This window comes from Bactrocera oleae, chromosome 2 (assembly GCF_042242935.1).
Source record: "Bactrocera oleae isolate idBacOlea1 chromosome 2, idBacOlea1, whole genome shotgun sequence".
NCBI lineage: Eukaryota > Metazoa > Arthropoda > Insecta > Diptera > Tephritidae > Bactrocera > Bactrocera oleae.
The window spans coordinates 95,488,289-95,513,706 of record NC_091536.1 but is presented as its reverse complement, the minus strand read 5'-3'; the positions used below and the strand labels follow the sequence as shown (position 1 = coordinate 95,513,706).

The 25,418-nt window shown below is 35.3% G+C and overlaps 5 protein-coding genes across 10 annotated transcripts; 2 read left to right on the top strand and 3 right to left on the bottom strand.

Annotated features, from left to right (window-relative positions):
* Positions 1 to 517: 517 nt before the first annotated feature.
* On the bottom strand, positions 518 to 2,187 carry LOC106623232 (3-oxoacyl-[acyl-carrier-protein] synthase, mitochondrial). The gene has a single exon (XM_014242675.3). The coding sequence runs from the start codon at positions 2,065 to 2,067 to the stop codon at positions 709 to 711; it is 1,359 nt and encodes a 452-aa protein (XP_014098150.3). The 5' UTR covers positions 2,068 to 2,187; the 3' UTR covers positions 518 to 708.
* A 245-nt stretch (positions 2,188 to 2,432) lies between these two features.
* LOC106623242 (uncharacterized) lies at positions 2,433 to 5,244 on the top strand. Its single transcript, XM_014242689.3, has 3 exons — positions 2,433 to 2,636; positions 2,702 to 3,543; positions 3,632 to 5,244. Exons 1-3 carry the CDS (start codon positions 2,548 to 2,550, stop codon positions 4,873 to 4,875), a joined length of 2,175 nt encoding a protein of 724 aa, XP_014098164.2. The 5' UTR covers positions 2,433 to 2,547; the 3' UTR covers positions 4,876 to 5,244.
* A 1,212-nt stretch (positions 5,245 to 6,456) lies between these two features.
* Osbp (oxysterol binding protein) lies at positions 6,457 to 11,311 on the bottom strand. Its single transcript, XM_014242688.3, has 3 exons — positions 11,150 to 11,311; positions 9,191 to 10,898; positions 6,457 to 8,559 (listed from the first exon to the last, which is right to left on the bottom strand). Exons 2-3 carry the CDS (start codon positions 10,832 to 10,834, stop codon positions 7,810 to 7,812), a joined length of 2,394 nt encoding a protein of 797 aa, XP_014098163.1. The 5' UTR covers positions 10,835 to 10,898; positions 11,150 to 11,311; the 3' UTR covers positions 6,457 to 7,809.
* Positions 11,312 to 12,081: 770 nt separating this feature from the next.
* On the bottom strand, positions 12,082 to 20,239 carry ssh (Protein phosphatase Slingshot). Of its 2 annotated transcripts, none has more exons than XM_014242682.3 (8): positions 20,028 to 20,239; positions 18,359 to 18,402; positions 18,106 to 18,298; positions 17,564 to 18,039; positions 17,436 to 17,501; positions 17,175 to 17,369; positions 16,831 to 17,100; positions 12,082 to 16,745 (listed from the first exon to the last, which is right to left on the bottom strand). In XM_014242682.3, exons 1-8 carry the CDS (start codon positions 20,136 to 20,138, stop codon positions 13,460 to 13,462), a joined length of 4,641 nt encoding a protein of 1,546 aa, XP_014098157.2. In that variant the 5' UTR covers positions 20,139 to 20,239; the 3' UTR covers positions 12,082 to 13,459. The 2 variants fall into 2 exon arrangements, with proteins under 2 accessions (XP_014098157.2, XP_069962175.1); XM_070106074.1 differs by lacking the exon at positions 20,028 to 20,239 and adding an exon at positions 19,174 to 19,200.
* A 371-nt stretch (positions 20,240 to 20,610) lies between these two features.
* On the top strand, positions 20,611 to 24,731 carry Nmnat (nicotinamide mononucleotide adenylyltransferase). Of its 5 annotated transcripts, none has more exons than XM_070106070.1 (8): positions 20,611 to 20,748; positions 20,839 to 21,048; positions 21,135 to 21,292; positions 21,356 to 21,595; positions 21,670 to 21,771; positions 21,846 to 21,997; positions 22,587 to 22,634; positions 24,030 to 24,187. In XM_070106070.1, exons 2-7 carry the CDS (start codon positions 20,934 to 20,936, stop codon positions 22,612 to 22,614), a joined length of 795 nt encoding a protein of 264 aa, XP_069962171.1. In that variant the 5' UTR covers positions 20,611 to 20,748; positions 20,839 to 20,933; the 3' UTR covers positions 22,615 to 22,634; positions 24,030 to 24,187. The 5 variants fall into 5 exon arrangements, with proteins under 5 accessions (XP_069962171.1, XP_069962172.1, XP_069962173.1 ...); XM_070106071.1 differs by lacking the exon at positions 24,030 to 24,187 and adding an exon at positions 23,835 to 23,924; XM_014242674.3 differs by lacking the exon at positions 22,587 to 22,634 and adding an exon at positions 24,279 to 24,731 and having other exon boundaries at positions 20,613 to 20,748; positions 24,030 to 24,219.
* Positions 24,732 to 25,418: the final 687 nt, after the last annotated feature.

The window sequence follows — 25,418 nt, the reverse complement described above, 5'->3', positions numbered from 1 at the left end:
ATACGTATACAAACATATGTACATCTGTAATTACACACTATTACAATAGACTGCAGAAAACATCCCACTTAGAACTACAACACTCGCTGTTGATTAAAAAATACAACAAGATAATTACATTTTAATACAATAATATAGGAATATATGTGTGTATGTTTTTGGTATGTCTTTATTCCTTTGCTGAAAAACTCAAACCTTCTAATACAGAGCCATAAATATGCAGAAAAACCTATTATGCATATAAAAGCATTCCCTCAAATTGGCACACATGAAGCGATTACTACAACTAATTAAGTAAGAGAAAATGGGTAAACATATAAATTGAGGTACCCATAAACAAATTTAAAGTAATAACTATTATAATTTAAGCAAAAGGAAGAGCATTGCAGAACGATGTCTAATAAATAATATATATATAAAATATAGACACATCTTTAATTAATTTACTTCACCGCAAACAAACATACATGTACATATTTTTACTGAAGTTTTCCAAATAAATTGTAAGAAGTGAAAGTTTTCCTAAAAAAAATTTTGTAGCTTTATTAACTTGATTTAAACAATTTTCTATAACAGTAAATTCTTATTTAAAATATAAATATTTATTAAGTTTTTATTTTTGAAAAATTTATTCCTATATATATTGCATGTAGAAGTAGAAATTTTTATTTTACAGAAGAAAATAATATATAAAATGCATTATTCGATTTATTCACGATATTCCCCAATGCAAAGTGACGCATTTGTTCCACCGAAACCAAAGGAATTCTTTAAAGCTATGCGCAACACCTCAGTGTTATTGCACCATTGCTCAGATTTATTTTGCACTATTGACACTTTGATATCTTCATCCAAGTTCTCAATATTAATAGAAGGCGGTAGTTTGTTGTCCACACATGCTTGCACAACAAAGACAGTCTCTAAATTTCCTGATGCACCAAGCAAATGACCATGGGCACCTTTTGTTGATGACACACGCACTTGTGATACATGTTCACCGAAGACTCTTTCTATAGCATGTGATTCAATACGGTCACCTGTTGGGGTTGACGTGGCGTGTGCATTGACATAGGTTATATCCGTAGGCAGGATTCTTGCATCCGTTATAGCATGTTGCATTGCCAAAGTAGCACCTGTGCCATCTTCACTAGGCGATGTAATATGGTAAGCATCACCCGACAAGCCATAACCCAGTAGCTCAGCTAATATTGGTGCACCACGCTTACGTGCATGTTCCAATTCTTCGAGTACGAGTATAGCTGCACCTTCACCCATTACAAAACCATCACGTTTTTTATCAAATGGACGCGATGACGTCGTAGGTGTATCATTATGTGTTGTACTGAGCGCACGTAAACGACAAAATCCAGCTATAGCAAGAGGATCTATGCAGGCTTCACCACTTCCTGCCAATATCATATCAGCATCTCCGTTGCGTATAAAACGTAGTGCATCACCAATTGCATGCGCCCCTGTTGCGCATGCCGTCGATACCGAGTGATTTGGACCACGCAAGCCATATCGCATACTTATATGACCACATGCCATATTGGGAAGAAGACGAGGTACAAAAAATGGACTAACACGATTATAACCTCGTTGCAATTGTTGCCAAGCTCCATACACTTCTGTCAGATCAAACATACCCATGCCAACACAGACACCAAATCGTTCACGTTGTTCTTCTGTTAATTCTTTAGGTTGCATTTTGGCACTAGATAGCGCTTCTTCAGATGCAATTATTGCGAATTGTGTTGCCGTGCTCATTAATTTTAAATCACTTTTACTAAAATACTCTTCGGTCGGTAACCGATCCCGTTGTACTTGCGCTGCCACTTGACATGGTAAACCTTTGAATTGGTCACTTAGCTTTGAGATGGCAGATTCGCCAGCTAAGATACGTGACCAAGCTTCCGGCACATTATGCGCTAGAGGGCTAACCGCGCCAGTGCCGGTTATCACAACTCGTCTACGTGATGGTTGATTGGTTACAGTGGAGTAAAAACGACGTTCCCCAGGAAGCCGTAAATTTATTATTCTTTGTGCGAAACCACTGGTTCTAGTCATTTTTTTAGTTATATATTTTTTCTGTTATCATAAATATATGTATTCTGTCGTTACGCCATAATAGCCGGCAAATGTTCATTTTCAAACAGCTGAACACAGGACAGGGGCTCCCAAATGTAAATGTGTAAAGTGGCTCTAAAAGTTTTACTAATTTGCAATATTAACACATTAACTATTTCTTCACTTTTTTGTTAATGTATATTAGCTTACAAATACAGTGTAACTATCGTTATTTGACAAAAATACAACATAACATTTAACTGAGTTGTCAAATTTAAATTTTTTTTAAAAATTTCCATTGCGACTATTTTGAAGCCGTAGAAGTTTCATATTTGGCATGTTCTAGTCAGCTGTTTTGCAGTCGTTGACACTTCACTTTTATTCAATGCTGATTGTGTAAACGCATTTTAACAAATTGCAATTTCTTGAATTTCATTGAAAGCATTTCACAATTAAACAATTTAGAGAAATTTTTCCAATATGTATACGGTGTTCCGTCGAAGTGGACTAATAAATAGTGTGAAACAAAGTCAATACATCAGTAATCGAAATGCCGGTTATATTGTCTTGTGAGCAAAAAATTGATATAATTTGTTTAAAAATTACTTTAACGTGATTGTTTAATTTAAAATAGAGTTCCTGAGATCGGAGAAGATACGCATGCTGCTGACGGTGTATTGAATACGGATGGATTGCCAGCATTTAATGATATAACTATTGAAAATTGTTTGGGAGCCATAGGACAACAGGCAGGATTGGTGGAGAAAACTGTTAAAAACTTTGAAAATGATATTCAGGAGAATAAAATGAATGTCAGCGATCTACGAGGCATCTTCGAAGAATTAGATAAAGTGGCTGGACCGCTGGACACCACGTGGGGTATTGCTAAAGCACTTTATCTAGGCAATAGTACACTGATACCTACCAAATCCTACATGAATATCCATGAACGTGCACGTATTGCACGAGCTTCCAAGTACAATAGTAAAGTATTATATGATGCACTATCTCAACAAGAAGGCAATGCTCAAGGCGTAGAGGCGCGATTGTTACAACGTTTCTTATTGGAGGGAAAATTAAATGGTCTCACACACGCAGAGGATAAAAGAGAGAACCTCAGAGATATTCTCGTACAATTAGGTAAAGAACGTGCCAGCTTTAAAAATAAAGTTAACATGGCTGTACATACGTTTGGACATACCATAAAGGATTATAATCTTGTTCGTGATTTTCCCGTGACGCTATTAGAAGCTATAGCTAAGGATTCAACCACGCTAACTCAAGGTCCCTGGAAAATAACTTTACAACCACAAATTGTGGAAGGATTTTTAAAATACTGCCCAGACCGTATGCAACGTTGGAACGTGTGGCAAGCGAATGTGCGTAAAGCGTCTGGTCAACAAGAGCGAAGTCTTGAGAACAGTACGCATCTGCAGGGTATAAGAGCTCTTAGAAAGCGACAGGCAAACTTGTTAGGTTGGTTAAAAACAAAAAAAATCCGATATCCTATAAATAACCACTACTTATATCAATTGATATTATTTACCTTATATATTAATTTTAGGTTATCCTAACTACGCAGCAATGTCGATGCAGACCAAGATGATTAAAAGTGTAGACAATTTAAAACAGATATTTGCAAATCTTTTGAAGTTTGCTGGACCTGCTCAGTCAACAGAAATTGAGCAGTTGCAAAATTTTGCAATTGAAAGCGGATTTCAGAACAAATTGGATGTATACGATGTCGCCTACTGGCAACGCAAACATCTAATAGCAAACCATAAGTTGAATGAGGAACAGCTACGAGAATATTTCCCACTACCAAACGTATTCAGTGGACTTTTTAAATTAAGTGAGAACTTGTTTAATATACGCATTGTTGAACGCCAAAATGTTGAGATTTGGCAGCCGGCTGTAAAGTACTATGATGTATTCGATAATAGCGCCGGTGGCGGTGTATCACCAATCGCTGGCTTTTACATAGACTGCTACTCTAAGGAGAATAAGTTCGGTAAAAATAATGGTTGGATGGTGAGCATACGTAATCGAAATCCCTCTGCTCAGCTGACTCCTTTGTGTGCGTTAATCTTTAATTTTACGGAACCTTTACAAGGCACACCATATTTACTGAATTTTGACGATTTAAATATGGTATTCAAGACCTTCGGTTCAGCTTTGCAACACCTGCTGACGAAAGCTCCATACACAGACCTCGCCGGCCTTTCAAACATCGAATGGGATGCTTCGCAAGTGGCGGGAAATGTGATGTGCAATTTTCTTGATAACCCAGCCATATTAAAAGAACTTTCAAAACACTACACAACTAATGAGGCCATATCGGATGAGGTCCTACAAAAAATACATTTGCTAAAAACTAGCCTAGCTGGATACAATTTGTGTCAAGAGCTTTATATGGCAGATTTGGATATTGAATTACATCAATCCGATGCATTTTGGTTGGATGTAGTTAAAAAGCTGTGGCCTGTCTATCAGTGTATGCCTCTAGACAAAAAAGACGCGCACCCTTGTTCTTTGACAGAAATATTCTCTGGTGACTGGGGTGCTGCACAATTCAGTCACCTGTATTCGAAAGTGATAGCTGCTGACATTAGTTCCGAATTTGCAGACAAGTCTCAAGCTGAAATATCGACGACGGGGCAACGCTTTAAGGAGACTTTCCTAGCACTAGGTGGTACCGTGCCTACAGCAGAAGTATTTCGCCGTTTTCGCGGTCGTGATCCGTCAGTGGAAGCGCTCCTCAAGTCCTTAAACATATTGAACAAAACACAGACTACTGGCGATTTATAGGTGACACTATACACGTTATAAGTATAGTAACACAATCACTTCTACTATGTTTATATACATATGTATGACTGTATGTATATATCTTCTTTTTTAATTGTCTGCGTAATAGGATTGTTGTTAATTTTTATTAATAATCACACACTTCACATAAAAACGCCAATTCATAACATGATAATTTGTTGGATAGATAAAAGCAAGTGGTGAAAAATGTTCTGCAAGAAAACAGCTGAATAGTTGTAGAAACCATTTGTTGCACTTTCCGCATTACATATAAAGTAATAATATTGAAAAGAAATGATGGTGAAATTATGTTTGTGTTCACTGTGATGAAAATATATACGAATAAAAACAAAACTCGAGGAAGCATTATTGTTATTTTTGTTTTAAATCAGACTTCGACAGAGCAAATTCAATGCGTTCGACATTTCAGATTTATGTATTTCTGATGCAATGTCAGGAATTGAGGATTGATGCTACCGAAAAGTGTTTAATGCCCACATAATTAGCTGGCTTTATACTTATGGAGTAGAACATTATTATACCCTGAACAATGTACTATATTTAGTTTGCCACAAAGTTTGTAACACCCAGAAATTAACGTCGGAGACGCTATAACATATGATGATGGGCTGAGTCGATTTAGTTATGTCTGTCTGTACAAGTGTATACGCGAACAGTTTTTGAGATATCGGTCTGAAATTTTGCACACGTCCTTTTCCCAAGAAGCTGCTCATTTGGTCGGAACCGCTTTAGCATATGGCCATACAAACCAACGGATCAAAATCAAGTTTTTGTATGGAAAACTATTTTATTTAACATGATATTTGACATGGATTACTTTTTAAGGCATTTTTTTTCAGATTGGACCACAATAGCATATAGCTGGCAAACAAACTGACCGATCAAAATCAAGTACTTGTATGTAAACTATTTTTTGTGACAGGTATTATAACTTCAGTGCAACCTTTTGTGCACTTTTTTTCTTGTTTTAAACTAAAGTCAAAAGTAAGTAACAATTATAAGTAATATATATTTTTTTTATTTAGGCATTACAATTTTTTTAATACATAAAAAAATTAAAAATTGAATAAAAGCTCTGTCACGACCTACAGAAATAAATTTCAAACATTGTGCAGTCGTGACAATGAGTTAATATGAAATAAATCGCAATATTTGAAATAATATAAATGACTTCCATAGACGCGCACTTAAAACTTAAGGACTTAAAGCACGATACAAGAATTGATTATACATATGTGCATTCTGAAATCAGAGTTATTGGTTGCATAATCGCTTAATTATTTGTGTGTTGAGTCCGAGTATACCTATTCCGTTTTGCCTTAACCATTATTAGTAATATTACTGCTAATGTTTGCAATAACCAGTGTAGGGGAGAGGGGGGAAATCAGGAACAATTCATCTGGGACCCGGAGTTCTCAGGCGTCTCAGTGCTCTAAACAATTTTCTGCAGATCTTTTTCTCCAACAATATACTACAATTATTGCAATTAATCAAGCATCCTCCCGAACATCGGCCTGACGCTGGCTATAACTAGTAGAGATCATATTATGCACAAATGAATCAATTTGTCTGCTGGGTATACATATATTTATACATAAAGGTTTATTATGAATTGGTCTTGAACTTTTATCGGTTTACAACTCTAATAACAGAATTAGTGGTCAATCGCTCTACGAAATACGCAGGCCGTAAAAAAAAACAATAGCATGTACATACATATATCTGCACCTGACAATGAGTCACAAGACGAATATAATACTTGGTTCTTACATTTTTTTCTTAAATAAAATGTATTTTACTAATCAGCATTCGTAGTCACTTGAATCGCAGTACTAAGTAGCATTAGTAATAAATAGGGTAATAAAAGCAGTTGTCGTCCGCTTTGCAAATGCTTTTGAAGAAAAACCTGTGTTTGTGTGTGTATGTGTGTTTATTTAACCATGAATTTCTATTTTTTTTTAAATTCAATAATACTATATTATAACTTTTAATAATAATAATAATAATAATTGTTTTCGATTTTAACATGTAACATATGTGTTTTTCTTAGCTTGCAATTTGCATTTATTTACATTAAAAAGGGAAGAAAACATTTACATTACAAACTAAGCAATATAATACGAGTGGGAAGTTAAGTAGAGTAGAGTGTGTAACGTAGATGTTTAGTATAAAGCATATTCCAAGTATGCGTTTTGTTTTCTGCTGTACATCCATATCTATTTACATACGATTTAAGTATGTAGGTATGCTGGTTTCGGCTCGTATTAATGACGGTGAATGATGCGTGGCCGTCGATTAAACGCGTTTTGTTCGAGGCAATAAACTGCAAAATACCAGCAGCAATTCGCAGATATTTACTTAAACTAACAAACAGCGATATTGTTTATTGTACGGTATTCTTTAATTATTTGCCTTCTATTGCGTGTATATGTATGTATATACAAGCGTGTAATAGTTCAGATTCTCTTTGCAGTTTGTGTTCTTTCAGCCAATATTTTTAAACGCTTTGCTCATATTAACTCATACAAAAATGCTGATGTTTATTATAAAGAAACTTTTTCTGTTTTTGGTTTTATTTTAATATTCATTACATTTGCTCAACTTTTTAAAAGTTTTTTTTTTGTTTTTGTTTTTAATGTAAAATGACATACTTTCACTGTGTCTAAAGGATTTTTAGTGTATTTCATTTTGCCATATTGTGTTGTTGTTTTTTATGTAAAATTATTCGTTTGAGTGCATTTTCGTCTTTCTATAATTTTCTAAGTATCTATGTATGGGGGTATTTTTTTAAGTTTTACTTCACTTTTAGTTTAATATTACATAATTTAACTTTCGCAATTAAACTTTTAAATTTTCAAGTATTATATTAGTGTGTTTCACTGTTAAGCTTTTGGTAAAAACGTGTTATTACATTTAGAATATGTCAGGACATTGAGACCAGTCTTGATCTTGCTTGTGCTTCCAATAGGTTTCATTAAAAACATGCACCAAATTATCACTACCCTCTTCCTTTTCGCGTCTAAACCATAACGGTTCATATGGCTGATATGGACGACCCTCGTTTGCTGCAGCTTCTGCTTCCGATTCGCGTTCTCGCCGCTTTCGACGCTGTTTCTCCTCCAGTCGCAGCTTTTCACGATTACTCTCATCCCATTTTCCATCTTCCATCAAACGCTGATCGGGACGAAGACGTGAGTCGGTAGGTGCTACGCCTTCTTCGGGTTCATTTAACTGTGCTGCCAACGTTGTAAAGTTGTAAAATTTGTCACTATCCGATGCTGGCAATCGACGTGTCCACACTGTTTTGTAACCACCAGTTTGGTAAACTGGACTATCAGCCGAACCGGACGTTGAAAGCACAGGCGCAATTTCGATAGAAGAATCCCAAGTACCACGCAACACCCATTTAACTTCTTTATTTCGATCCATGATCACGCCCTTTACGCGACGCTGTTGCTCGCGTGAAAAGTATGAATAGGCAATGTACTTAAGATGACATGTGAGACCTGATGCTGTATTGAGACCTCTGATTTCCATGTCGCCATGTTGATCGACCCACAATTTTCCAACGATAATATTATTAATAGTCGTCGTTACTTTACGCCATGTGTATTTATGCCCAGTTGCGGGGAAATTTACGTAAGCGTTCCCAAGAGGTATGACCTGAAAGCGATTGAAAGATCATTTCAATTTTCTATATTTTTATTAGGAAGTAATTGAACTTAAACACAATGGTCTTACACACTTGTGTACATATGTATGTATATGAACAATTTGAGTTTACTATTATAAGAAGCCAAGTGTATTAATTTTATTTCTGAACTATTTCGTAAGGAGTGGAACCAGTATGTTTGGAATATGTAGAAAATAAATTTCTTAGTTTAAAAAAGCAAGTTTAAAATATTGGAAAAATTCTATATTTTAATTAACTTTGACGTTTTTGGCGAAAATAAATTTAAGTGTTATTTCTTTGCCAATTATAAAATCCCTATACGAATAATTTATCTTTTGGGTATTTTTGAGCATACACACATGTCTAGATACATAAACAAATATGTATATGGTACATAACATGCAATTTAAACATATGGGCACATATTATTTAAATTGCGTGTTGTAAATGACATCGTTATTTAATTAAAGCTATTTCGCAAACTGTAGGAAAATGTATGTATGTGTGTACTTATTAAATCAGAAGGCAAGCAATTGGCTAAATTATTGCTGGGTCGTAATAAAGCAAAATATACCATATTGAAATATTTTCGTCAATGTCTAATTTTTAGCATTGACTTACCTGCAAATATTTTCCGCGAAATTTGCTAGTCATTGTGAATTCCTGCCAGCAGGTCCATTCGTGCCCCTCGCAATGTAAAGCAGCCATTGGTGGATGATGTGACACCTGTTCAGCGAGAACACGCCATCCAAGGTCATCCATGCGATCACATTCATACGTCTCACCTAAAAGCGGATTGAAAGGTTTGCCAGTCCGATTTGTCGTTGTTGCATAGCTAGTAATAGTGAACGCCGCCACATAAGCCAATTGTTCACATTCATCTGTACAACGTGCAGCTGCATCTAATAAATTGGCATATTCGTAATCTTCCGTAAGTCGTTGAAGCATCGACAAAGGCTCATTGAAATTAACTGGCATTGGAATTTTCGAAAGTTCTTTGCCGATGCAATTTTTCATTACTGACCATAGATTAAGTGGGTGATTCGGTTTATCTGGTACGCGTGTGCGTCGTTGCCGATTTGTTTTAGGTAGTTGTGCGACCTTTTGATTTTGCTGGTTTCCATAATTGTGTTTGGAATTACTTTGTTCAGATATGATGCTATTTTTTTTGCTTATAACAACAACTTGCTGAGGCTCGGATTCTGTTAGTTTAAGTTCTTCATTTTCGGAAGAACTGCTATGGTGTGTTTGCTCCTCTGAGTTAGAGCGTATTTTTTGTAGTTTCATAACGAAAGATCTATCTTCAACACCCTGCCCTTTATGAGTACTACTTTTTGAAGGCATTGTCATTACAAATCCACTAGCTTCATTCGGTGAATTTTCGCCGAATACCCCGTTGTTCTCTTCTGCGTCAAAAAATTCGTTTTCGTCGTCAGATGTAACTGCATTTGGTGAGGATGCACTTTCGTTTGCTATTGCTAGCGGTTTGTTGTGTTGCGCGGCTGTGTGAGCGGCCTGTTCGAGGCGAGTTTGCTGTTTGGCTAACATTTCAACCATTTCTTCAAGTCGTTGTCGTTGTTCTCTTTCGTGCTCAACCATTTTCGACCACTTATAGCCTTGCGACTCAGCACTGCGTAGGTAATCGTTACATGCATTAATCATTGCATTGCATGTTATACGAAAAAGCGTAGCCCGCTCATTAACAATTTTTGTGCGACTGGCAAGAGACTCTTCGTCATTCGACTCTAACTCACTTAGTGCTCTCTGTAAAGCAATACCATGTTTAGTGATTAAATCGTAACAGGTGCGCAAACTCTCCAGACGACCTGTTAGTTCTGCCATTACTGTGTTGATTTCTTGGCTAGGTACCACATGTGACGTCTCAACTTCCTCCTCTTCCTCCGTTTCCATAGTACGTATGGCTTTTGCCTTGGCTAACTCCAAAGCTGTAACCCAAGATTGTCGTTCTACCTCATTGGCAGCCTTTATATGAAACGTTTGTGTACCACCATTTGAGATAACAAAAGTGCACGAATCCACTGTGTGTATAAGAGCACCGTGAAGCGATATAGTACCGCGACATGTGTGATTCATTTCAGCTTGGCTGCGATAATAACTCAAAACACCTCTTGATAAAACAAACCAACGCCGTTGATAACCTTTAATGTAGTTGGTCCACTTCATAAGCCAACCTTTCATTTCCGGATCTTTACTTCCTGCGACACTCCGTTCAGGAGTCGGTTTATTAAGAAGCATGTCCGACATAATTTCAGCTGATGATCTCCTAACCTTTCCCAGTTTTACAGCTGCTCTTGGACCTTTTTTTTTTCTATATGACAAGTTGTTAATTGAACAAATACCGTTGCCACCGCCGCCAGCACCACCAACAGCACCACCACCAGCACCACCAACACAACACAACCAACAAACAACCAATGTATAAAGTTCGTCGCACAATCAATTGTACACACGGTGTAAAATTAAGAAAATCAGTAAGAAAGAAAAAAGTAATTAGCACATCATTTAACGCCACGTATTACAGAACTTTTTCAATGTTTTTACACAATGAACTTAAATTACCCCGTTTCCGATGTTAATTTATTTACTTGCTTTTTGCATTACAACTTCGCGATCAGCGTTTATACGCTACAAAAGTGCACAAATTTTCAACTTTTCTATGCAAAAATTGGAAAACCTTACCAAAGGAACAGATGAAAACTAGAATTTGACAAATATTGACGTAGAATTGAAGTGAGTCAGTGATGCCTTTTCATCGGCGAATATCTGTGTTGCCAGCGAAATTACCAATAGTGGCTCAAAAGTATTACGCAAAACTTATAAAATGTGTGAAAGTTATAAGCAAATGCTTTATATTTACACAGGTAACAATAACAGGTAAAGATTAATTAAATAAATAATTTATTTTATGCATTTCCAAAACAAAAAACAATTTTTGAATTAAAAACAGCTAAACCTAGAATTTGAAAAATTATTATAATATTATAATATGTTTTAAATATAAATTAATAAAAACAACTGATTTAATACCAATAATCATACGATTCCTTGTTCATCTTCACTTCGGGATAGTATTTGACGTTGGCAAATATTGCTGTCGAGAATACGTATGCCATTTTACATATTTAATGGTACCGACCCTGGCGGACATTTTGGGCGGCACGGGCCGTTGCCACAATAACAAATATAACTAACAAATAATACTATACCAATTCTAAATTTCTTGAAATCTTTGATGAAATATTCCCAAACAATGATGAGAAATGTTACTAAGGTCAGAGACTTGACCGGATATCAATTCGGTTATTTCCGATTGTTATTGTATTTATTTCCGGTTTTGACACGACTTAGGTTGCAATTAGTATATATATATATTATTATAATACGTTCCATTCGACTCTACAGAAAGTTTTGCAGTTTTTTCAGCAATATGGATGAATATTGCGGCAAAACACTCGATTCAATTAAACAATAAAAAATAACAAATCCAAAGGTTTTTCGTATTTAATATGAGCTTTAATAGGTATTTTAAAAACCATTTGTTCATACAAACATAAAAATAGAAAAATCTTACAATATTTACAAAATATTTGCTTTTTTGTTGCTGGCTAATTAGTTAATGTTATGATTTGACAATGGTTTTTTATTTTTAAATATTTCGTATGCCTTATGCTGAATTTTGTTTCGTTAAAAATTTAAATATGCATGTTTTTTTGCAATGTACTTTCTTCAATTTATTTTAGTGGTTGGGGTTGTTCCTGTGTATGTGTAAGTGTAGGATAAAGTTATTTGTATGGTTTTATTGGTGAGTCGTGCCGAATTTTTTGCAAATGCTTATAATTAAAATACAAATACAGTACGGCAATGGTAAAAAGCGCTACGTAGTAGTACATACATAAAAACTGCTCCTTACATTTTCTAATGCGATCTTTAAGTTTATAAATAATTACGATTTAGTTAAAATCAGCATATAATAATAATACAAATAAAATAAGTCGGTACATGGAAAAGATAATGGCATGAGATATTTAGGTATAGATTGGATATGAATAAAAATAGAAATTTGCAATGAATATATGTATATTTAACGATATCAGTACATTGCATCGCTAACATTTTTAAGTTATAATAAAGTTTTATGATCAAGCTGTGAACTGTGAAAACAAATTAGCGTGCTTAGTGATATTGTGAGCGCGAGATATAATGTAAAATAGCGTGAAATACCCAGACACACACACACACGCGTAGAAAATACTTAATAAAAAAGTTCATTAAAAAAAAAGTATAGTTGGATAGCGGCGAAATGCAAAATATTTAGATTACTAATTATTAAAATTATAATTTTTTATATTTCTAAGTTATAAAGAATGAAGTGCACTTGAACTTCAATATCATATTTGTGATTGAGTTTATTTGCATGCCGATTAAAGTTAAACTCTTCATTAATCAGAAGACAATTTTTTTTGTCGCGCTGGCAGTGGACTATATCAAAATAAACAATTATTTTAGAAATGCAAGCAGCAACAAACTTTTTTACCCTTAGAAAAACACTTACATAGTTTAGGGATTGGTTAGAAAATGCTTAGAAATGCAAAGAACCGGTTGCGCGGGAAACGACACTAATAAAGAATAACTGATGTTTAAATGAGCATATAAATTATGCTCAAATCTAAAAGACTCATTAATGTTGTAGTTTTGAAATGAAAAAATACCGGGCAAGTTCAAGAGTGCACTAAAAAAAATTGTGCGTGTGTATGAGTTTTTCGCTTTTCGGGGTGTGGTTGTGAAGAAGTGCTTTTACAACATTATACAAATGAGTACAACAAACACAGAATTTTGGTAAAGGGGACGGTGCGACAACGCTGTTATAATCTACATTGTATTGTAAGCGGCTGCGTTGAAGCTCTGTTTTGGTAACGTTAGCCTGCTGAGTGGATGCGTGCGGCCATGTTGTTGCAAACGGCGCTGATGTTGGTGTTGTTGCTGCTGTTGTTGTTGTTGCTGTTGCGTATTGTCCCCCAATGGTGTCTGAGAATTGTTGCCATGCAATGATTGTGGGGCTTTAGCTGGCGCAGGAGGCGGCCTACTATCAATATATTCGTGGCGTGACAAACGACCGCCAATAGCGCCGCCTGTTCTACTACTACCCATAGACATAGTTTTGTGCGACGCATGACCACCACTTTCATAATAGGAATGACGGCGGGGCTTAGAATGACTGATGGAACTAGCAACGGACGCTAGTGTTGTTGGTACTGAACATGAGGAGGAGGATGAAGGAGATGATGAGGACATATTTGAAGATATTGGGTTAGAGCCCACAAGGCAGTCATTCTTGTTTGTAGACACGATCGCAGTTGGCGTTTGGTATTTATGCACCAGCACCTTAACGTTGCGGTCAACATATGGGTCAGACATGCTCGATGATGTCGACGATGTAGACGAAGACGACGATGCTACGGACATTGTCGTGAATGCAGTAGAGGCGGGCGTGAATATAGACTGCGTTGTTGTGTTTATAGTGCTTGAGCTGTTAGTGGCCGTATCAATCATTTCAGCAGTTATTTCAGTCTCACAGAGTGGTGCTGCGGCAAGACTGTGTGTTGTAGCTGTAGAAGCTGTTGACGTAATTGCTGTGGTCAATGTTGCAATTTGCGGATTGTGTTGGCGGGAATGATGTGGATCCACATGCTGCGCTACTGGTGAAGAAGGCAATGAGTGATGACCTTTCTTCGCGGGCAGGACTGCAGTTTGTATTTGTAATACGTTTCCACTAGCGGCGCCGCAGCCACTATTACCACTACCCGCTTTGGCCTCAAAACTTTTTTTGAGTATTTGCACTGTACCGGAGATACGTTGATCAGTAATGTTAGCACCACTGCCAACATTGCCCCGCATTAACACGGTCTCCTCATCATCATCTACGCCGGATATTACAGTTGTGACTGTGTCAGATTCAGGTGGTAACAGATTTTTATTCTCTAGATCGGATATTGTGTACGATTCGGGTGCAGAGGAAGCTGAAAATAAGTGATTGTGGAGCGGCCGGCTGCCGTCGCTCCGACGCATAACCATCTGACATGCCAAAACGTCTGCACCAGCATTGCTACCGCCAGTTGAACTAGTTGTAACCCCGGGTACAATTTCGACGCTATTGCAGCGATTTGGTGGACAACGTGTACGTGTTGAACCGGTAGCTGAAGCGCTTCGAAACAAATTAATTGCACCTTTGGCGATGCGCTTTGCACTGTTGGCTACTGTGGTTTCCTCAGTCGAACGCTCACCATTTTCTGAACACAATTTCTTCAGCGTGTGACTGTTGCCAGTGCTACCGCATTGTTCCAATTTCTGTTTAGTGCGCTTCACCGTGCCCACATGGTGTTGATGCTGATATTGCATCGATCCACTCTGGTAAATTGGTGTGGCAGTCTTATTGCTCTTATTGATGTTAAGTTCATGTATTTGCCCCTCGAGTATTGCCCCACCGCCATATTGGCAGGAGTTGCGATTGCTGTCGTATGCTGACCAGGAACTATTTCGTACTGGTACAGTGCTTCTCGTATCGCCTGAACCCCAAGAGGCATGCCGTGAGGGCAAATCTCGATGCCTATGGGTGCGAGTTACCACTCGCTCTTCAAATGTGGTATTCGTCGAAGATGCGACGCTCGATGAGATCGAATCAATACTGCTATTAGAGCCCAATTTGCTGGTACCACAACTGCTGGCACTCGTTCCCGCACCCAGAACATTGAGACGATCTAAAACTATACCACCGCTTCTGCCTCCACCGCTCAAATCACTTGTACCACTGATCGCAGTCCAGGACTGAGTTTTGCGGCTATGACGTCTGCCGTCCACTTTGAATTGCTGATCTTTTTTAGGCTCAATTGGAGATGCATCCATTGCACTATTTGTAAGATCATCCGATACATTTGTGGTGTCGGCACCCATACTCGATCTATTGTGAACAACTGCCTCGTCGCCACCGCCAATCTCGGCGGCAGATTTCAGGTTGGACGTCTGTGTAATGAGTTTTGCAGACGATGTCCAAACGGGACTGTGCTCAGTTTGCACTGCACCTTCTCCGCCATAGCATGGTAACATTTCCACACGTGTTACTATTGTGCCAGTATCGTGCGATACTGACCGACCAAATTGCAAGTTAAGAGATCTACGATCGTCTGCCGTCTTGCGTGTATTTGTATGCGTCTCCAGATCCTGTACACGAGTACGTACAGATGCTATTTGTTGTTTCTGTTTCTTTTGTTGTAACTGATGTTGTGAAATGGTTGTTGGAGGCGGCGGTGGTGGAGGTGGCGGCGGTTGTACATTCTTTTGTATGTGGCGCACTTGATTTTGTGTAACACTATAATTTTCGCCATTACTTCCGGGAAAGCGCATATTCTTCGGCTCCTCTGCCACACTTCGTTCCGGCGTTAGATTTTCCAACGATTGACTCTGCTGTTTAATTACTACTGTCATATGTGGCACGTGTGGCACCGCCTGCGGTGATGTGCTACTGGACCGGCGCACCAGGCGACGTTGTTTGGCTTCATTTGTGCCGCCACTATTAATGGCGGCTGAAACTTTTGATCGTCCAACACTTTTTCCACTCAAAATGTTTCCATCGGCACATGTCACAACGTTATCACCACAGCTTACATCGTCATGACCTCCGGTTGACTTCGATTTGGATTGATTTAGCGCTTGTATGAGTGGCGTGGGCTCACTGCCAGGCAGAAGACGTGCGTCTTTTGTGCTTTTCAAATTTGTCTCACTTTTACTGCGCTGTAGTTTTTCTTTATTTTTCATTGCATCCAACATGCCGCGGTAAGTTTCCAATTGATTAAGGAAATTCTTATTCGGCTTTATACAGCTACGACGTTCTTTTACATGTTGCAGTGCATGCTTAAATTCCCAGTTGTATGCTTTCATGGCGTAAGCGATTACAACCGATGCCGAGCGGCTGACACCCATTTTACAGTGTACCAGTACCTTGGAACCTTCCGACTTGGCACGAGTTATGTAACGAAATGTATTGTCCCAGTGTTTCAACAAATTCGTTTTTTCGTCATCGTATACCCTTACATTAAAGTAATCAAATACACCTGGGAAGAAATTGTCGATCTCGCGAGTTACATTAAGTATATGGCGTATACTGAAAAAACAAAATTATATATTTTAACAGGGTGTACTTATGTAAACAATATAATGAACTATAAAAATAAAACAAAATAAAATACCCATTTTTTTGCAACTCTTCCAAGTTGCTGGCATTCCATTCCGAGCCAAGATAGACATGATCGAAAATTTCTGTTGGGGCATCCATTTGACCCAGTATGGTTAGCATTTCTGCATCGATGAAGGACTTGAACTCGCCTAAATCCATATCAAGTAGTTCTTCAAGACGACCACGTATATATTTTGAGGTAACCTCATCTAAATCCACTGACATCATTATTTCTTTTAACTTCATTTTTATAACACTTTCCGTTTCCTCCTTTGCGGTTGGTCTATAATAAATACATTAGCATAGAATTAATACTGTACGCTTATATAAATTTGCAAAGTTTTTTTCTTAGTATACTTGTTTCTTATGGCATCTGGCGAAGGGGGGCGTCGGCTTTCTATTGAGTCCATTGCATTCCACTCATTCAGGCAAGACTGTTCAGATTCGATATGGCTATCATAAAATGATGTCCAATCGTGCGATGGACCACGGGGATAGAAATTATTGTCACGAGCCTTTTGCGATACTTTATGTAATGTTTGTAATGCAGACCTTGAAAAGTTAAATAATTAAAGATAACTTGATTTTTACATTATATACTTATAAGCATAAACTTACCACATAGCTTGCACAGAAACAGGCTTAAAAATATGTGTTTTACCATAAACCGAAACGCTAAAGCCACTAGTCAAACAAAAATTACTCAATTAATATAAAAACTATAGGCATACATTTTGTAGCCTTACCCATCGCCATCGAGATGTATTGTCGTATCGGCAAGTATAGGCAATACAAGTCCAATTGTGGTACGTTCATTACAGTCAATGCCCAGTAGACAGGATTCTTCGATACCATCCTCGCAAACTTTACTATCGCCTGAGGCACTGATTTTTTCTGTATCACTTTTAATGGACTGCCGTTGAGTTGCTTTCGCAGATAGAGATCCGCCGGAGTAATGTTTCTCTTGAGCATCCGTTGACTCCTCACCGCCACTACTTGACTCTGTTTGTGACTGCTGCTGTTGTGGCGTTCGTTTAATACTATCCGTTGACGACTGACGCATAGTAACGATATTTGCCGATGCTATGGCATTGTTCGCTTTAGTCGAATTATGTCGCATTATTCTATTTTTTCGATCGGTGGTTGTGGAGCGGTAACAACAACGTGATACAATCACTAGATACCTTGTGCGATTCGGTCGTTGGGATTCTAATTTGACAGCCTATATGAAAAAAAAAAATATTTTTTTATTTATAATACTGCGATATGTACTAGTTGAGTACTTTACCATCTTCAACGTTTCCTCTGGGTAAAGTAGGTCAATCATTGATTGTAAGTGTTGTTGTATATCAGAATTATTACTTTGTGTGCTATTCGTAGATTTTGCCGAATCTGTACTTGGGCGACGTTCATTGGTTTTTGCTGGAACATCTTTAAGGGCAAGCCCCAATACAGTATCCTTAACAGCAAAAAAACATTCGCTATAACAAATGTGAAAAGAGATATTACTATAGAATATATGATGACAATTTTTGTAGTACCTCTTTTCAGATCTATTGCCTTCATCATCTTCAGTTTCTCCCTCCTGTAAATATAACAGCAATTTATAAAATATTTGTAGTAAACAGTTTTTGTAAAAAGTGAAAAGTATCATGGATCAAAAGCTGCACAATACTCTTATTAATAATCAAATGCGACTTTTTCCATTCAAGCACTTTAATATTCTAACTATTTGTATAATTAAAAACACTATCAATAGATAATCTTCTTAGAATTGTTGGGCAGTAAAACGTGTGAGTCATAACAAACCCCTATGATAAGCAAGACTTAAAACTACCAGCATTGATAACAATCAGTGATGCCATAACAACCAAATAATTGCAACCAAACAAGGAAACTTATTTAGCAATGTAAAATAAAAGCGCGTAAACATTCTGACAATTAAATATACATACAAACAAAATATTTGATATGAGGAAAAACAAAGAGACCATTCATGGAATATACCCAAATATTCACAGCAATGCTAATAATTGTTGTCAATCTAAAATATGCATATATGTTTATATGTATGTATATGCATATTTTACATATAAACTTCTGGCATACATACATATGTACATATATTCATAATAGCATTGATGTGCGCGTCTGCGTCTGTTCAGAACAAGGTCAAGAAAATTGTGGGCTGAAAATATATTTTCTTCGAATATCATGTTAAATATACACAAATGTTTATATGCAGGCAGAATATACATAGTACATGTACATATATGTGTACAGTTTGCGAAATTACGAAATACTTAATTATAACACTTTTATTGTAAGTTAATTTTTTTGAAGGTTTAGTTAATACCTTAATTGTCATTCAATTAAGTAAACATCGACCGGAAGTACCAGCAACATAAAAGTTACAAATTTTTATGTTCTGTTGATAATCATGTGTTCAAAACAAGAAATCGCAACAGGCCGCATACATTATCAAGCTTAGATCAGCATTTCAAACATACTAAATACAAAACAAATGTAAAGAAATAAAAGCAAAACAAAAGCCGATATAAACATATACTAAAGAAGAAACACTAATGTTTGCACGGATGATCACTACGTCGAAGTCATCGCCAACTACTACACTATTGGCCACATATGAAAAAAATTAAATAATTTGGCATTTGTGCAACGCACTTTTCTTTTTTTGCACATTTCGGTATGATTGTAGCGACAATAAAATGGCAACGAGGAAATATGTAAGAAAAGAAACATCAGCAAACAACTAACATAGGCACCATGCAAAGAAAAAAAAAACGACAAGCCTACGATGGAATAACATACATAAAAGCACTAGGCTATTTATTTTTTCTGCTGCCATACACATAATTGCCTCTTACTATTATTATTTTTACGTATTCCATTTCTAGTGGATTTAGGGAGGTGGTATTATCGTAATATCTTTCTCCTGAATAGGGAGTAGATGTGATATTACGTCTCCTCCCCTTCAATATATACAGAAGAAAATTATTTTAGTTACTGCACATCACTTATGTATTGTACATATTTATGGAAAATATAAAAAAAATTGAATAAAATACATATTATATCACTAAACAATAGCTCTTTACGGAATTCACTGAATTTTAACAAATAAAAGGGAGTGGAAAAATGTTTTCCATCTTTTTAGAGTCGCTCCCTTTGTGGGACACACAAACTCACCGAGCCACATTGTGGCGGCGAACCAGTAACACTCGGCGATCGCTGCACGGTCACCAATGCCATGCTCATTTGGCGGAGTTTCCTACGTTTTTCGCCACTAGAACTTTTCATAAATTCATTTTTAAATACTTATGATCACTATAACTATTTGCACAACGAACGACAATTGCAATAATTACGGCTGACTACAAATATACAAAAAAATTAAGCTGTCAGTTTGCTGTCAGTTGTAAGTGAACGTTGTCAGGTTGGTAGTACTTGTTAAAGTTATCGATTTACAAGAAACCGAAAGAGAACATAACTTTGCTACATCTAAATAATAGTTATAAATAATTGCTACTTAAATAATAACAAACATTTTATTATAATATTTTGTATTCCAGTTTATAAATAAATCATTGTTAAAAACTCAGATTTTATTTTTAGATATTCTATAATCTTACATAATTAAAAATGAAACTATCATCGTGTCAAGAAATTAGCAATTTAAGGGGTGGCATCTTGGTAGTTATTCGTTTTTTTATTATTCTTACAACTTAGGCCAGCAGATAGCGCTAGATTTATTTTATTCTGCCCTTTACACATGTTTCGTAAATATTGAATAAAGTAAACACACAAACATATGATTTTAAGTTTTCTTATAAAATTGCAAAATCTTACACAAGTTAATACAGTTTTATATTAATTGTATGTATAAAATACATTTTTAAATTAAATAAACGTGAGTACTATTTATAATAATATAATAAAGTGGCTTTAACAATGTACACCTTCATTATACGACTTTTATTTTTTGCTACGGTTTCATTAGTTCATTGCTTCGAAGGTCAACTAGCCGTATTTTCAAAATACACTTGTGCATTTCTTTCTTTATTGTTCAAGACAAGAATTATATAAACAATTACAATGTCGACAATAATTGAAGATGAGCAAATGAATAATCAGCGGATGTTGCCTCGGATTGTTCTGATAGCCTGTGGCTCCTTTAGTCCACCGACGCCAATGCACTTTCGTATGTTTGGTAAGATTGTGAAATACTATAAGTCGATTTCTGATTATATACGTATGTGAATATATATATTTATTTAATTTTTCCTTTATAATTAGAAATTGCACGTGATTATTTCAAAACACAAGGAACACATCACGTTATTGGCGGTATCGTTTCACCCACACACGATTCCTATCAGAAGAAAGGACTCGTTGCTGGTACACATCGATTTGCTATGTTGAAATTAGCGCTGCAATCCTCAACATGGATAAAAGTAATATATTTTTGGTTATACTACCTTTACAGGCTTCGAGTTTTTATTAATTTTACTTTTAAGCCCTCAGACTGGGAAATACTACAATCGGAATGGTCACGCACTATCTCCGTTCTACAGTACCATCAAAACTATATGAATAACTATATTAACTCACCACTAGAAAGTGACATGAACGGCACTCTACCTGGTTGGCTGCCTCCCGGTTTGCGTGAGCGGCAGGATAGTGTGCAATTGAAATTGCTGTGTGGAGCTGATTTACTAGAATCATTTGCAGTGCCTGGATTATGGGCAGATAAGGATGTATGCGTTAGCGCAAATATATTTCAGAGATTTGATATGCAATTTCATTTATTTGTTTATATATTTTTTTTTAGATTGAAGATATTGTTGGCAGTCATGGTTTGGTGGTAATTTCACGTTACGGCGCTAATCCTGAAAAATTCATTTTCGAGTCGGATATGTTGACAAAATATCAGGTAAGGCATTATCAGAAATTTGTCAGTAATGGTCACAAAAATGTATTGTTATGTATATTTTTTGCTTAACAAAGAAACATATTACGTTAATAACGAATTGGGTACCGAATGAAGTTAGTTCAACAATGATCCGACGTCTTATTTCGCGCGATCAGTCTGTGAAATACTTGCTCGATGACAGGGTCATTGACTATATTCAAATGCAAGGACTATTTAACTGTAAAACGTAAGTTACGCTCATTTATAATTATTTTCTGCATGTATATTTACCTGATTATTCAAGTGGTTCATGATATTTATTGATATATACATAAAAGCGTTAGAATATTGTTCAGTATAGAATTCATTTTGACGAAATTCCGATCTTAAAAGTTTAAAACTTTTGCAAAAAAACTTCTAATCCTTGGCGAAAATTAATTAAAATTTCTGTGAAGTCGTTCAAAATTATGTTTCGCTATATCTGCACATACGTAGATAACCTTAAACATCTCACTTATACATTTTTTGGCTAATATAACATGTTGCATGATTCCTGAGGATACGTACGGTGATTTTATTAGCTGGTCCCTTTCGCTCTTCAGAGCTTTATCATAATTCATTATTACATCAACAAATTTAAAATTTATTAATAGAGGTTTGAATTTTGAACAGCTACTCAATACATTACATTGCGTTTTGTCTATTTTAACTTTTCTTGGGTCAACTGAGCTTTAGGTGACATAATTCATCCGTAAATATTGCTCTTCCTAACAACCTAACTCCGCCTTATAAAAATCCAAGTTTAAAAAGCAGTTTCATACGATTAAAAATTGCAGAAACAATCCGACAACCTGTCACAATTAAGTGGAAACTATTAATGGAGAGTGAGTTGCCTTTAAAATGATTGAGAATTTGTTTGTATTAGTATTTGTAATAATATAATTTACTAATGTAACCGCATGCTAATGAAATGTTGAGTGTTTCCATATTATTCGTATAAATATATATACATACATGTTCACATACATGCATACATAGTACACTTCTATGTACCGACAATGCATCGAAGTTGAATGCGTTATTATATGAAACTTTTCTGTTCTCAAAGTCTTAAAATTAATTTTTGACTACTTTCCTTGCCTTGTCAGCACATATAAATGCTTGTATGCTATGTATATATCAGAGTTTATGAGTAAAATCATTGTGCGCATCCAAATGTATACAACCATGCATCATTTAATGTATCTACTTTCGAGGTTACATATATGATGTTGTATGTATATAAAGACGAAATATATAAAATTAGTTACATATAGTATAGGTAGGGTTGCGAATATGTTAATTAAAAAATTTTGGATTAAAAATAAGAAAATCAGTTTTTAATTCCTATAAATTTTCAAAAATTGGTATTGAAAATTGAAATTTTCAATTTTCCAAAATTGACAAATTGAAAATGGTTAACCCTTTACACTCGAGCGGCTGACCGATTTTAAGTGTGGACAAGCATGTACATCACATTCCGACGAAATCCGATTGAACGGAACGAAATCCGACGAAATGGTTGAACACGTATGTACGCAAGCGCGAAAAGAAGTAAATTCGAAAATAATTTCAATTCTCCAATCCGGTATTTGGGGTTAAAATTTATTTTTAATCTTTATTATTGATGTTGTTGTTAGCGGCAGCAAACATGCCTAAAGTAGCTCCGAGGAATGATGCCGAGTTCACAGCCGAGTTAGACTGTCGTGGAAGCGGATTTATTTTTAATCTTTCCATACGGTATTTACGATTAAAAATTCGAAAATTATTTTTCATCAAAATTTTTGGTATTATAAAATAACATAAAATTTTTAATTTTAATTCAGTTATTTTTTTAATGCTTCATTTGCAACCCTAAGTATAGGTAGTCAAATAGATCTTTACTACTTCTATTTACATAGTCCAAATAAAAAATTAATTACACTTTTCATAACATTTTTTTATGAATACTAGTTTTTAAATAATCACAAGCCTTTTTATAATAACCTAAAATACTGTTAATTTATTTTGTTTTACTTATGCTACTTTACTCTTTGTGTGGTTAGTAAGTATATGATTGGACTAAACCGTTTAACCACATATCCACAAAAATATAATAACTTTTATTTAAACCGTGTTAATACTAATCCCAGCTCATCCGTCAATAATTCGCCATCTGATGACGAAGATGACGCCAATGAGCCGGAAAAAGCTGTGCATATGGATCAGAGCGATTATTCAATAAAAAATTTTCTGAATAGTTTTAATTTAGATAATCGTAAGCCGTCAAGCATGAATGTTTTTTGTTGTGGTGACAATGAGAATATTGCCTCTGCCAAGAAGTTGTTACCAAGTCGTAATGGGCCAGGACAAGTTGTGCAGGTGGTGACGTCCGAGAAGGGTACAAAAGTTGCAACGGAGATCCAGCACGCTGGCAGTCGCTGGGATGAGGTGAATATAATAATTAAAAAAAAATATATATTTTTCTTATTACTTTCTGCTTCTTGCAGTCCGATGCCAAAAAGAAAAAGACAGATGCTGTGAATGTATAAACTCATTAGTGGAGAGTTCCTAATAGCGCCTAAAAAACATATGAATGTTGATGCAACCAAACAAGGCTGTAAAAAGGATGTTGTAAATTTAGAGTGCTTGCTGAAAGTGAAAAATATTCAAATAATTTATACTTGCTTACGCTTAACTGAAACGAAACTTTTAATATGTGTATGTGTTACGTTTGTCTGGAAACTTTTGTTGTTACTAATGCAGATTGGTGTGGTAAAACATATAAATATTAATATTATTAGTGCAAAGCAAAATGATATTTTAGCATTTTGTGAGTTTCAAAACGCTTATTTTCTTAGGCATAAAATAGTTTATATTTTAATGTGCACAGCATATCACAATACCGAAAATTTATTTCTATTTCGAGCTAAACTCAATAAAATAATGTTTGTATAAATATACGAGCAGGATTGTGAACTTAATAATTAAATAATTTAGTTAAAGATATTTAATATGAATTTCCAAAACTAAATTTTCAATTGCAAAATCGGAATTAAAAATTGATGAAATATAAATCGTTTGAATGTGTTATGAAAGTACGCAAGCGCAAGAATATGTAAATTCAAAAACATAATTTTTTTTAAATATTTTAATTAAACTTTTTTAAGTAAACTTACGATGAACATTTTTTGTTATTTTTCAATCCGCCGTTTAGGTTAAAAATTTAAATTTTTAATTTTTTTTCCGATTTTGGGATTTAAAAATTTATTTTTAATCTGTCGGTATTGTGGATTACAAAATTAAAACTTAAGGGGGTATTCTGGTTTGGAAGCCCGAATTTTAGGCTATTTTTCGGACCCGATAAAAAAACAAGAAATATTTTACCATACATTTTTTTATTGATATTTAAAGATTACAAATCAATTATAATATTAAAAAAAAAAAAATTTAAATATTAAAAAGAAAAACAAATTTAAAATATTAAAAAAAAAAAACAAATTTAAAATATTAAAAAAAAAAACAAATTTAAAATATTAAAAAAAAAAAACAAATTTAAAATATTAAAAAAAAACAAATTTAAAATATTTAAAAAAAAACAAATTTAAAATATTAAAAAAAAAAACAAATTTAAAATATTAAAAAAAAAC

Coding starts and splice junctions, on each gene's coding strand:
- LOC106623232 (XM_014242675.3), bottom strand. CDS start 2,067: ATGACTAGAACCAGTGGTTTCGCACAAAGAATAATAAATTTACGGCTT.
- LOC106623242 (XM_014242689.3), top strand. CDS start 2,548: ATGTATACGGTGTTCCGTCGAAGTGGACTAATAAATAGTGTGAAACAA. Junction 2,637..2,701: donor AATGCCGGTTATATTGTCTT/GTGAGCAAAAAA, acceptor AATTTAAAATAG/AGTTCCTGAGATCGGAGAAG. Junction 3,544..3,631: donor GCGACAGGCAAACTTGTTAG/GTTGGTTAAAAA, acceptor TATTAATTTTAG/GTTATCCTAACTACGCAGCA.
- Osbp (XM_014242688.3), bottom strand. CDS start 10,834: ATGTCGGACATGCTTCTTAATAAACCGACTCCTGAACGGAGTGTCGCA. Junction 8,560..9,190: donor TTCGCGGAAAATATTTGCAG/GTAAGTCAATGC, acceptor AATCGCTTTCAG/GTCATACCTCTTGGGAACGC.
- ssh (XM_014242682.3), bottom strand. CDS start 20,138: ATGAAAAGTTCTAGTGGCGAAAAACGTAGGAAACTCCGCCAAATGAGC. Junction 17,101..17,174: donor CCAGATGCCATAAGAAACAA/GTATACTAAGAA, acceptor TATTTATTATAG/ACCAACCGCAAAGGAGGAAA. Junction 16,746..16,830: donor GAAGAGTTGCAAAAAAATGG/GTATTTTATTTT, acceptor TTGTTTTTTCAG/TATACGCCATATACTTAATG.
- Nmnat (XM_014242674.3), top strand. CDS start 20,934: ATGTCGACAATAATTGAAGATGAGCAAATGAATAATCAGCGGATGTTG. Junction 21,596..21,669: donor GATTATGGGCAGATAAGGAT/GTATGCGTTAGC, acceptor ATTTTTTTTTAG/ATTGAAGATATTGTTGGCAG. Junction 21,772..21,845: donor ATATGTTGACAAAATATCAG/GTAAGGCATTAT, acceptor TGCTTAACAAAG/AAACATATTACGTTAATAAC.